The sequence below is a fragment of the Nymphaea colorata genome, chromosome 11, assembly GCF_008831285.2.
Source record: "Nymphaea colorata isolate Beijing-Zhang1983 chromosome 11, ASM883128v2, whole genome shotgun sequence".
Classification (NCBI taxonomy): Eukaryota; Viridiplantae; Streptophyta; class Magnoliopsida; order Nymphaeales; family Nymphaeaceae; genus Nymphaea; species Nymphaea colorata.
Genome location: NC_045148.1, coordinates 19,535,566 through 19,548,737, shown reverse-complemented (window position 1 = coordinate 19,548,737; position 13,172 = coordinate 19,535,566). Strand labels below are relative to the sequence as shown.

The following is a 13,172-nucleotide window of genomic DNA, read 5'->3' as shown; positions in this document are numbered from 1 at the left end:
ATCATTCACACCTTGGGCATTTGTTGCTCGTTGGCTATTGTTCTCAATTTAATTTTATTATTGAATTCTAAAACCTTTTAGTTACCAATTTGCACGAATTTTTGTACACAGGCCTGTGCATATAACCAGCTTTGGGTGGAACCTAATTTTTTTCGTCCTCCAACCATGATCTAATAATATAGTAGACTGTTAATAGAAAAATAAGAAGAACAATGGTGATTAAGTATTTTCGTCGTATATTATTACTTCATACATTTTTTTCATTATTTTCTTGTCAACGACCTATATGGTTTAGGTGAACAGTCTGACTTAAATAGGTAAGTGACATCATCCACCCAACATATATATATATATATATATATGGTAGAATCAGTCGGGGAGGCCTCAGAGGCGGTGGTTTACCCTGTGGCAGATGTCAGCGGTTCGAGTCCGCTTATCTCCAGTTCAGCTCGTAATAGAGACTTGTTACAATACAAGCGGATCCATTGGATCGGTTTGTCAATAGCTTTAAGTCATAATCTATATATATATGTTTGGTGGATGATGTCACTCAGCCTTTCTTGCCCCGTCATGCATGCTCAACTCCTGTCATCTCTTTCTCTTGATTTTTGCATTAATTGACAGCAATTGATATTAGTTCCACAAGAAGAAAACAATCATGGGTTACTACCATATTCTGGCCGTAGTTTTCTGTCCCAACCACATTTAGCATAGTAACGATTACAAATTAAGAATCCGGTTTCAGCATTTTACCTTCATGTAATTTTTCACTTGGTTCAAACTCTACAAACTTCGGTTCCAAATTCTGACTTTTGGTAAAACCTAATTTAAATAAGACAAATTAGTCTAGCATATCGTCAAAGAAATAAATTAACGAGTAATTAATTATTCTTAAATCTAATTTATTGAATACACGAAAGTAGAAGCCCCACAACCGCACGTCATTAATATAGTTAAATAAAGTATAATGCGCACCCCTTAGTTTGAAATTTTCCTTTTTTTGAAAGCATTCATTCTTTTAATAAATGCCCCTTTCCTTTAAAAAAAAAGGGTGAGCTCAACGACAATTCTGTATAAGAAAACAACACCGTGGAAAAGCTCAGTCAACAAAATGACAAGTGGGAAATAAACTCCAAGCTTTTTGAATGCACTATATTGGTGCAAGAATTTTATGGTTAATAACTAAAGAACTCTTAATTCACAATGAAGAAGACAAAATTGAAAACGAAACAAGATAAACAAGCTACGAAGGACATTTCTTTTTAATAAATTGCCAAAATGTCATTCTCTCGTTTACTGCATACCGCAATTCCTCTCGATTTAACTGATCTTATGTCAATCATTGCTTAGCATATTCTTCTTTTCGTTGACATAACGTAATGATTTCCTTTTTGTCAGTTATTGTGATAACGTGCTTTACATATTTGTTCTCTACATAATATGGTTAATAATCCCTGCGTGTAGGTATATATAGAGAATGTAATATTGTAACTACGTACCATCCATATCAAACCAATAGGACTTGCTTAATTTTGACTCGTAGGAAAATGAAAGTCGGATTTCAGCTTTTACCAGTAGTTAGTTTCGGATGTCCTCCCCAATTGGACAATGTCAGGCTTGGTAAAAATATCCATTAGCAAATCCGAAACTTGCTTGACTAACTAGTAAAACTGATAGTTTCTTTCTGAATCAAACTGATTACTGGATCCGAACCATTGACACCCCTACAGGCCTGAAAATAGATGTCTTTAGTTACATGTCCTTATTTTATGACTCCACTCTTTTCAACATGAGGGCAAGTTTTGTCTTTTTCAAGAAGTTATCTTTCTTGCATTGCACATTTTCCCTTATAGAAAGGGGTTCTTCTGCGGTTTCTTTTATTTTATTTTGTTATTTCGGATCCCTAACAATAGTCTCGTTCTGGGGCCTAACTGTGATGATTGACATCGGCTCTCATCTTGGTAGTCATGATTCGATTCCCATGGAAGTCACTCTTTATGCAGACCGACGAACTATAGATGTAGCCTAAGGGGTTTAACCGCATCCAGCAACAGGGTCAACAACATGAGGTTCCTTCAATGTCGTTCTGGAAAACAGTGACTACTACAGGAGAAACAATTCTTACACGCATACTTTTGTGAACTAAAATTTGGAACAAGTTATAACTAGATCGGAGGAAGAGGAGGTTCTGGCGAGAAGCAATTCTGAACAACTGGAGTCTGTCAAAGTGCTGTCGTCAACAACAAAGAAGAAGAACAAATCAACAAAATAAACTCAGAGATCACACATGAAAGAAGCAGACCGTGTAGATTTGCTGTCTGCACGAAGAAACCGAACATGATCAGCCCTATTTTATAAACTATGATGTCACCATGAGCAGCCAATATGTAGACATCCAGGCAAGAGTGATGACAGTGATCATAGCCGCAGATGTTGCGCTTGAGTGGTTCGCCTTGTCTGCATTCAGAAATACTTGCATTTAGCTACATAGATGGAGAGAGAGAGAGAGAGAGAGAGAGAGAGAGAGCACTGACCTGTATTTGGAGGTCGCGGTGGTGGATGTGATGATGAAGGTGGAGGTGGAGATGAGTGCGATGGCGGAGGTGGAGGTGGAGATGGAGGTGGTGGCGGACTTCCAGATGGTGCGGTGTCAAGGAACGAAGTCAAACCGAACCTAACGCGGCAACTCCCTGAAGCCACCTCAGCGCCCACATTGGTGCCGAAATATTTCAGCATCGCTTCAATCGTAGCCGTTAAACAGCTTTTACAATCAACTACGGAAGTGTCCCTTGTGCACTGAGTCAAACCATATATCGTCTCCGGTTGTTCATACACCATGCTCCCCGTAGCAAAAAATGAAGCATTCATGGCTGCCTCAGAACCCAGAGAGTTTAGCAGAACTTTCAGCTTCTGGCTGAAGATGAGAGGGTTCTTTGCTTCCTGCTTGTAACACCAGGCAGCAAGATCCTTCATGTTGAGTACACCAAAGAAGTTTGCGCTCGAGTACCGCAGCTGGCAGTGCTCGTACCATATGATGGCATCAGATGAATGGGGGCACTCCTTGACGACGTCGATGGTTGCGTTATAAATGCATTCCGTGCAACCTTCGCCGGTGATGTCGCCTCTGCACTGAGCGAGGCCGTAGACTTGGTTGGGCCTTTCGCCGGTGGTGTTGTTGGAGAAGCCAGAGGGAGGGGCGTCCGTCGTCAAGCTGGCCAGGACGACCTTCATGTTATTCTCAAACATGCTTCCGGTGGTGTAATTGGAGGTGTTGGAGCAGCGGCTATTGAGATAACGGTTGGTGAATTGCGCAGCAGCGCACGAGAAAAGAAGAAGCAAGATTACGAGCTTCAGCACCATGATCGCCATCGAATCTTTGCCTTCTTTTCCTTGGGCGGCACTTATATAATAGCTGCGGCACCCTTCTATGCCAGTACGACTGTGAATAACCTTGTAATAATTTGACATTAGCCCACAGATTTGTGATATTAAAGACAAGATCTGACCGCAGCCCGATGAACAACGTGATCAGCAGCTAATCTGGTGGGGATAACCAGCTTCGGGGATCGGATGGGGTCGAAACGGCAAATTTCACGCGCTTCCAAACTTCAACCGGACATGAAATGACCACCTCTAAAATATCGGCTGATACGAGTGTACCCGCTGATCGATTCTCTCTGTTCCTCTATCAGTCGATATTAGGAAATCCAATTTTATTCTTAACCTTCTTTTGTCGACACGACCGGTACAGGTCGGTTGATGCGTACCGGGTATAACATAGTATCTAGGATTCCTAAGGATCATGCACCAATAACACTGACCATAGTTATAACTTATAAGTACAGGTTTGAGTATGCGTATATAGATGAAGGCACAAGCATGACAAAATAGAAGATATATATATATATATATATATATATAAAGTTAAGAATTTTTTGTTGTTAGGGTTGAATTATGGTTTTAAAATTTTAACAAAGATCAAAATATAATTCTTTAAATTTTTGATATAATGAAGAACCTGAGTTAAAAACAAATTAAAAAAATAAAATTAATAAGCTTGATGAGTTTGAAGCATGTTCGTCCAAGTATTTGGATTAACGTAGGATGGTCCAAGCATGGGAACTTCGCTAAAATGCCCGTGTCACTTGAGTCTACTCTTTGAAAGGGAAAAGATCCATAGATTTTCCTCCGGTCTGCAGGCATGGCAGTATGTACAAAACCAACAGCTAAAATCAAATCTTTTTTTTTTTTGCTTTGCTTTTTTTTTTTTGTGCCAAAGCATATTTGAGCGGATTGAACTCAATCAGCAGGTTTTTTTTTTTTAAAAAAAAAAAGAAAAAAAAAAAGAAAAGGAAAACCTATAAGGGCAGAATCAAAAAGGTGCAAAAAGAATTTTCCCGATGACGTGAGAATACCCAAAACTAAAACGCAACCAGCCCTTAATTGGGCTTGCAATCACTATATTCAGCCATTGCGTGTGAGTTCATAAAGATGACCAACAAACAAGACCGGTGCCTTAAAAATGGACTGAGATGCTTTCACATCCTAGCTAGCCCTCAAAAGTGCAAGATGAATGCCGAGTTGAAAGTTCCTTGAAGAAGTGTACTCAAGCATGAGGTAAGCTAATCAAGCATGCCTGCAACTACATGTGCCAGTTGATTGGACTGCCATCTACTACTTTGACCCCCACCCCCTCTTATTTTGCCCCAGAGGATTGATGGGAATATTTGGCAATAAATCTGCCCTAATCTTTAGGGCAAATTATTACTATTGCCAAATAATGCCGACCATAATCTCAAGTTATGGTCGTGCCTGTCAACCCTCTTAGAGTTTCCTCTGTTGTTTAGTAACCAATGTGATTGACTTTTAAGAGTCAAACGGAGAAGCCAGCAGATGATGAGGCAATGCACATTACCACAGCAAAAGAGGCCTACGACTTTCTAATTTTCTTTTATGCTTATGGTAGGGGGCTCTTTTCAGTATTGTCATAATTCTTCTAGTTCAAGTAAGGGGGCATTTAATGAGTTAAACTATTCAACAGGCGAATCTTCTTGGGCGAGCATGAAATAGTAAGATCATTATCACATTCAACAGGAGCAGATATGTTACTTTCAGAAAATGGCACCCACGCAACATACAAATTCTCTAGCTAAAGTAATGCAATTTCTTTTCATATCAAAATTATTGGAAGCTACAAGTAAGCTCTTGCGGAAACAGTTTTCTGTCTTCCTTGAACTATTTTCCCGCCTGTCTTTTGGACCATATTCAAAGCTTATAACAAAAAATTGTGCAGTTGATTCTTTCTAGATTCTGTAAGTTTAAATCTAGGCAAGAAAGGCTGCCTAGTTGATTCATGCACATCCTCCTTGTGCTACACCTTTGTTTGGAAATAACCTGCAACTTGCATATATCACTGTATCGTTGTGTGAGAATAGTGGAAGTTCTGATTAGTTTGCATTTATAGGCATATTCCTTGGAGAAGAAACCCATGCGAAACTCCAAATATCAATACATTAATCTTCAGAAAATTAAGAATCCGAATTATATTTAGGCTTAGAAAATCCATCAAGGGTTTCAGCTAAGCCATGCCATACCCTCACTAATTTAGAAGGCCATGCTTCAAGCATGCCGCTTCAGATGAATGTTCTTTATTTATCAAAGGACAAAGAACAACTGTTGAAACAATGCTACTGTGTGCTGACGAAATTATCTTCGCTAGAACTTTCCTTGTGATCAAATAAACAGCAAAAGTCTATATCTGATTTTCGAAACAAATTTATAATTAATGCGTTTGATGATGATGATAGTATGATCATAGTTAAATCTACAGTACCGGATTGAGCAATATACCGATCCAGCATAGCGGCTGGCTAAATTTGAGCAGAATTCTAACTAACCCCATTTGCAATATTCGCTAAATTTTTAAAACGAAAGAGATCATAGAAATTGCTTACCGAAAAAAAGGCTCTCTAGAATTCAATACTCGCTGGCGATGTGCTCGTTTCCGCTGAGAGGACTTGGCCTCGACCGTGACTGCCACTGCATGAATGATAGAAGACAACAGAAGCAGCGTAATACCGAATTTGAGCTTCATGGTTGCATAAAGATGATGCACGCTTCCGTACGTTTCTGCTTTCCGGCCGTTTTAAATGAGAAAGATGAAACTAAACGATGTGTTTTTCGTGTTTTGTAACACTTGTATGACTGGGTTAGCTCTTGCCAAATCTGAATCTAATTACATAAAATCTGATCAAGTTAACTTGGCAAAGTTTTAGACGTCTGTCCCAAATGCGAACCACTCGTCATGGTGACCGTTCATCACAAAAAAGTGATGGGGTGTGTGTGTGTATATATAACATTGTGTTTCTAATTCATTGAGGTGCTTAAATTTATTAAAGTGAATGGTAAGTTCGTAGCTTATTTATTTCATTAGTTTACCACATCAACAAATCCATGTGACGTCGGATCCTCGTGTTTTTAATCCGTGTCCTTCAATTTTACCATGGGGGTTGAAAGAGAAACGTGAGTCATGCATAAAATGGTAAGGAAGCTCCTCAACAAACTGAACCAAGGTTGTTCCAACTGGGGTCACCTTTCTAAGATGAATCAATCCCAAATGTATATGCCTTTTCGTGTTTCTTCAACTTAGGATACCTGCTTAGAGTTAAGAAGTTGGCGCCTTCGCATTTCATGTAGCTCTAATAGGGTGTTTGGAACACTAACAAGTTGCTTCTGTTACTCGAATTTGTCCCAAAAGTTATGGTAGCTTCACGGAACCGACAGCATTTCATGATTCTTTAGGAATCGAAACAACTTGTTTCTGTTACCAAACGGTCCCTAAAAGATGCTAACTTTATCTAGTGCAATTGTATTGTAATTTCATATCCCCAAACAAGTTTTTGAGAGAGAGGGAGGGTGGGGGAGAGAGAGAGAGATGAATGTTCTGCTCTTCCAAGGCGACTGCTTTTATAATGGAAAAGATTTCTATTGATCATACAGAAACAATTCTTATAAATAATCTTACAAGAAGCCGATGGCAATAGGAAAATGGCTTTAAAGGTGGTCAGTTAACAACATCCCAGCGCCATATAGACCCATCCTCGCAACAGGTAAGTATGGTGCTGCACAGGACACAAAGAAACAAAACAATTTTCACCAAAATATTCTATCCAAAATGGGTTGGAAAAAGAGAAGCAATTTAAGAGGCACAGGCACCTTCCATCAAAGGACATTGCTGTCTGTCTGATTGGTGACCTACATTGAGCGTGCGATAGCCTGATGAAGCATATTGCAAGGCAATTTAATGAAGTGGGCTCTCAAGAAATACACTTGAAGAAGTTCGCTAAGCAAAAAAAAATGAAGATGGGAACAAGAGTGCCCTAACCTTGCTATGAGATTAGGTGGACTCGCTTGCAGTTCCCAAACATAAATCTTTCCTTCCCTGTTTCCTGATGATTATTCATGAGGGATTTTAGTCCTTATATCCCATCCCTAGTTAACAAAATTTTAGTTTCCTTTGAGTGCTTAGGCTCCGAACTCCACGTTTCTGTGTGAAATCTAGAATCTCATGTGGTGAAATAATAATAATAATAATAATGCAACTCATTTAAATATCGCATTCTTCTCTATATTTTAAATGCTTGAACTATGACCACTCAATGCATTTCAAGAAAAGGAAAATGAATTAGATATTACCTACTGCGGCAGAATTGTAGTGAAAGTCACAGGAAAACTTGATGAACCAAATATCGCATTCAGGCACCGGGTATTTCTGAAGAATGTCAACCATGCCCTAGACAAAAAGAAGGAAAAATGAGAAAAGAGAAATGAATTGTTAGATGTCCAGTTACTGTTGGCCTTAAAATGATGATCATTTCCTTTTTCTTTTCATTATGACACCTTAATGGAAAAGAATTTAGCTCGATGATCAGAAAAAGATCAAAACATGAATTCAATTCACCAATGCTTTGATCTTCTACACGCCATATTCCCAGACACTGTACACAGATACTGGATGCCAAATGTAAAGTGGATAGCAAGATAAACAAGTGTACCTCCCCAGCACTTTGTTCCTTGATCAAGGGCTCCCACAAGACCACCTCATTATCAACACTCTGCACTCACAAAATAGTGTTTGACAAGAGCAATCAGTCCCTGCAAATTATACTGGTTGCATTTGCATAAACCTCAAGAAAATATAAGCATTTGAAGTAAATTTTCGTCCTGAGATCCAAACTAAAACCACCACTAAAATAGCAGTTCAACCACACAGGACAAGAGACAGATAATATAATTAGCTAGCAACCTAAAGAAATAATAATTCAATGACCTGAAATGCAGCATCTTCAGTGTGATGACTAACTATCCTAACCCCTTAACTTGGTGTAAGGGCATGTTTTCAAAGGCAGAGTGGCTGTTTCACACTGCCCTCACAAAAATTAGGTTTTCAGGCAGATCATTCCAGCGAGAAAAATATCGGGTTTGACAGAATAGAGGGATAACCATACAAAAATGAGTTTTTTCTCGTGAAGCATTCAGATAGGGAGAAGATGCAGTAAACAGAAATAACCATACAAAAATGAGTGTTTCTGGTGGAGTATTCCAGTGAGGAAGAATATGGATTGGAGAAGAATTTCCCTCAAACAACTTTCTCCACTACTCAAACACGTCTCAAAAATTCATTTCAGAATCATCACCAAGTAAATAAGATAAAGAAGGTGAGAAGTCAACCAAGATTAAGCACACCAACCAAATTTTGGAGCAAAATTTAAAGGTCCACAAGCATCTCCTGATGAAATTTTGTCTTTTTTCATCATACAGGTGGACATTTTTATTCAACAAGTTGGGACTCAGGACAAGATGGTAGAACGCCAGTCCTAGACTGCAAGGGAGAAAAAAACATCTGAATTTTTTGAAAGATGTTGCCACAAAATTAGAGATGCATTTGCCTGTAAGGTGTTCATAAAGGTGTGACCCAATGTCTATGGTCATGAAGCAGTCACTAGCAAATTGGAGTTTATTTTTCATGCCGTGTAACTACTAGAATACTCTTAGAATGGACAAATTTATTTTTCATGGTCTTCCAAAATATGATTTAGTTTGCCTAAAGATCTCACAGGACAGCAGCTAATTGGAAAAAAAAAAAGAATTCCTGAAAAGCCATTTCGCACAACCTTACCTTTGAGAGTATGAAGTCACCAAACCAGCGATTGCAATCAACATAGTTTGAATGAACAGCGGCAATGAAAACCTGAAGCATTAATGGACATATTAGACAAAAGATAAATGAGCAATGAATGAAATTATAAGAAACTTACAGGGAACTGAACATATTTTGTAGGAAACTTGGATGGCAGGTCAGTCCACGTGAATGACTTCTCAACATAGGTCCAAAACTCTGCATGATACATAGAATTAAAAAGATGATGCACAATTATGTAAAAGCACAATAATACGAGAAAATATTCACAAAGTAGCCTATTTGCCTTAATCTCATGTAGAAACAATGATATCACACAAACATGTACTGTTCCATCCCGTATCTTTTGGCACTCTGGTTTAATAATTCTAGCATCTTCTTGTTTTTGGTCTGGTCCCATAAGCAATAATGTTTCCATTTCAAAAACAAAGAAAAAGAAAGATGGTTGCCCTTTTTTTCTTTTTTGAATAGGTTTATAACTTTATAGATACTTTTATTTTGATTACTGACAAACACCGTCCTGAGGCACATGAACAAGAAAGCTAACTGTGATCCAGAATTTATATTAGTCATTGGAATTTTCAGTTATTTTCATTTTTCACAAACTTTTTCTGCAATGAAAAAATAAAACCAAGCACCAAAATAGTGTTTCCTGCCATATCAAACGTCTCCACTCTCCAGCATGCCTGTGTGCACAGTAAACACTAAACCAGAGAAGAATCACCAAAAACTTCAGAAACCAACCACTTTGTTGGTCCAAAGTTCTCCTCAATGAATCAAAGAGTAGCATCTACTAGAATAACCAGAGGGGAAAACTTGACATTCTAGTTTGTAAATCAGACAACCCTTTGAAGATTAACCCTCTAATAACTCACACTAGTAAGTGCAGCATTAGAATACAACATTAGAGTTGTGTGTGTACCTTTCATTGACCAAATTTTCACAGTGTTGTCCATACCACAACTTGCAATACGGTAAATATCTGATGGGTGGAAATCCTAGAAAATTCAACACTTCCAATTAATTTGACATGATTTTACATATTGAGCCTATCAAGTAATAAATTACACCATGACACAAATATTGCAATGAAAATTTCTGCAAAGATAACTGCACTTACAACACTTAAAACTTCATTGCGGTGACCTCCAGCTCCAGAAAATATAAGAATGCAAATGCCAGTATCCACATTCCACAAGCGGACAGATTCATCCTAGTGAAATAATCAGTTACATCAAAATTTAATCGACCAAATTTCTATCACATGAACCAAGATGAACAAGACTTACTTTGCTTGCAGTAACTATTAAGGAAGGTTTAAGTGATTGAGTCCTAATTTCATTAATTGAATCCCCATGGCCCACAAAACTCTGCATTGGGTCAGCATTTTAAATAATGTCAAAAATTTTGACAAGAAATGATAGTGATACATTTCAAAACTGCAGGAAGAAATGATGCTAGACCTTGTGTATCTTTTCAGTCCCAGTGTCAATAACACGTATTATACCATTGCTACCACCTGCAACTAGGAAGGGGGTGCCATCAACATCACAAGCCCAACTCACAGTATAGAATGACTCGTCCTTCTGAGCTACAAGATAGGCAGAAATTGTTTAACTAGAGCATGGAGGGTATCCATATAAATGACAGTAAACTTTGTCATTTAAAATAAAAAGAAGTAAACTTTCACATACATCTTCATCTACGTATGATTGTAATAAAGAAATACCACCTCCTTCCAGGCATTGGTAAACAGTTACCTGAGAAATAGCACATCATATTTGAAGTTAAACTATAAATACCGCATTTAAGTCATCGCAAGTATGGAACAGTCAACACAACATTAGAAGTATGTAGTATGGTGAAACTGCATTTGCAATTTAATGGCATTCTCGATCTTCTTACATAGTCAAACATGCTCAAAATAAATTCCCATTAGTAAGGTATGTAAATTCTAACTTATTTCTAACGTTAATTTTTGAAGTAAAATGACCGTCAGCATTCAAGAATTAAATTTTATCCTACAGCAGTGACGTCCACAACATACAAACAATCAAAAAAATTATCAGTGATCTAATGTGCTTGATACTCCCATAAACACTTAAACTCGAACAATTTCCTATATGACACCCAGTATCGATGAGAACAAATTCACTAGCGATAAAAACCCTTTAGAAGTCGAACCAACAAAAACAACAGACTGGTAAACAGAAACCGGTGACCTAGAGACACCCGTCAATAAAACAAACAGCAGAAGCCGCCCACATGAACACAACATAAAGAAACGGCAGCCTAATAGAGTACTTTCCTGTATCTCAGACAGGCTTGCGGTAAGTGTATGTTTTTCAGCGACAGCTTCGACGAAATTTCTCATTTTCCATTTATCAAAGTTCCGCGTTTTTTTTTTCTCAAGATCAAACTGTCTATCCATGATTTCGCCTAAGACCAGGTCATCCATAAAATCCAGGCCTGAGAACCATGAAGATACACTCTACGGACACAGTGAACAGCAAGAGAAACAATTTCCACCAAAGCAAACCACAAAACCAACCAAAACTAGATAATTTATCCGAGTCGCCACGACCGTAATTATCATTATCTTTTCTGACACTAATATGTTTCTCATAATCACCACAGCTATGCACGGCATGGCAATTATTTGCAACCGAGGGAATACCAAAAAGCTCTACAGAAGCACCACAACTAATGGGCGTTCTTCGCTCCCACAAAATTTTTCGTGTCTTGTCCTCAAGTCGGATGTCAAAAAGCCTCAACGCACAGTTCCAGAACACTAGAAAGAATAAGACAGAAAGAAGAAGAAAAAGGAAAGACAAGAACGAGGAGGAGGAGGAGGAGGAAGGAGGGGGGAAAGATGGCAGCTGCTTACTCGGTTGCCCCCAACGGTAGCGAAGACGTTGAAGTAGCGGGAGTCGATGAAATTGAAGGTGATGGCGTAGAGGGGCCGCTTCCCTTCCTGGAGCTTGTTAGTCACCTTGTAGTCCTTCTTCTTCTTCGACAGGGATACTGATCCCACCACGGGCTCGCACCCGAACCCCGTCTTCACCATCTTCATCTCTCTCTCTCTCTCTCTCTCTCTCTCTCTCGCGGCGAGGTTCGACGGAGCTCCTTCTTCCGGCTGCCGTATTTGGCGGCTCCAGGAAATGAGAGAACGAGACGGGAATATTTCGAATTTGAAACCGGATCCGAATCAGATAACCTTAATTAGTTAAACTCGGGATCAAATCTGGCAAGGTACTGCCGAACTCGGGTCTAATGAATATATAATAACTATATGTCAAATAAAATTATAAAAGACTAGCAAGTGAATTAGTGAAATTATTTTAGATGCAGTAGCGCATGGATGGGTTGGATTTCAATTTAGGATCTGCAATGAAAGTCAATCTAAGCAGAGATCTGATCGTCTCACTGAAATTTAGGTCCAGATTATCCCCGGCACTCCGACCTTTCTTGATAAAGTTGGAAGCACGATAGAACTGGCAGACCGGGACTACGACCAGGATCTGCATTGGAGGTCCTGGTACAGGACCGATATGAACTGTTCTAAAGTATATCCAGTTAATTTGTTGAACCAACCATGCAAGTTCATCACAGAGCTCTCTCATGTCAAAAACCAAATCTTTTCAAATTCAATATGGGGCGAAAGCATCGTATCCGGTTAGTTTATAGTTGATAACTATTCAGGGATGACGAACAGAATACGTTTTGAGACAACTCAAATTTTCACGCAATCGAATGGATATTCTTTCTGCAATCTTTGACTACAAATAGTGCTGTTGCTTGCTTGGTAAATATTTGTCGGATTGGATAGTCGTTCCACCTCCCTACTTTTAACTGCTTGTGTTATTAAAGGGAAACTCAGTGCTAGACCTTTTTACGAACGGCAGCAAGACCTCTTGAATGTACTTGCTCAACTCTAAAAGATACATACTTCTGACTTGCAAAAGGAGGCATC

The 13,172-nt window shown here is 38.7% G+C and overlaps 2 protein-coding genes across 2 annotated transcripts; both read right to left on the bottom strand.

The window, feature by feature from the left end:
• Positions 1–2,359: 2,359 nt before the first annotated feature.
• LOC116263635 (cysteine-rich repeat secretory protein 38-like) lies at positions 2,360–3,369 on the bottom strand. The gene is made up of 2 exons (XM_031643367.1): positions 2,535–3,369; positions 2,360–2,457 (listed from the first exon to the last, which is right to left on the bottom strand). Exons 1-2 carry the CDS (start codon positions 3,367–3,369, stop codon positions 2,360–2,362), a joined length of 933 nt encoding a protein of 310 aa, XP_031499227.1.
• A 3,572-nt stretch (positions 3,370–6,941) lies between these two features.
• On the bottom strand, positions 6,942–12,374 carry LOC116263792 (polycomb group protein FIE1). Its single transcript, XM_031643570.2, has 13 exons — positions 12,087–12,374; positions 10,894–10,959; positions 10,663–10,785; positions 10,489–10,569; positions 10,320–10,412; positions 10,122–10,197; positions 9,318–9,397; positions 9,179–9,250; positions 8,055–8,114; positions 7,696–7,792; positions 7,385–7,448; positions 7,216–7,275; positions 6,942–7,121 (listed from the first exon to the last, which is right to left on the bottom strand). Exons 1-13 carry the CDS (start codon positions 12,270–12,272, stop codon positions 7,064–7,066), a joined length of 1,116 nt encoding a protein of 371 aa, XP_031499430.1. The 5' UTR covers positions 12,273–12,374; the 3' UTR covers positions 6,942–7,063.
• Positions 12,375–13,172: the final 798 nt, after the last annotated feature.

Coding starts and splice junctions, on each gene's coding strand:
- LOC116263635 (XM_031643367.1), bottom strand. CDS start 3,369: ATGGCGATCATGGTGCTGAAGCTCGTAATCTTGCTTCTTCTTTTCTCG. Junction 2,458..2,534: donor ACCGCGACCTCCAAATACAG/GTCAGTGCTCTC, acceptor TTCTGAATGCAG/ACAAGGCGAACCACTCAAGC.
- LOC116263792 (XM_031643570.2), bottom strand. CDS start 12,272: ATGAAGATGGTGAAGACGGGGTTCGGGTGCGAGCCCGTGGTGGGATCA. Junction 7,276..7,384: donor CCACCTAATCTCATAGCAAG/GTTAGGGCACTC, acceptor ATGCTTCATCAG/GCTATCGCACGCTCAATGTA. Junction 7,122..7,215: donor GCAATGTCCTTTGATGGAAG/GTGCCTGTGCCT, acceptor TGTCCTGTGCAG/CACCATACTTACCTGTTGCG.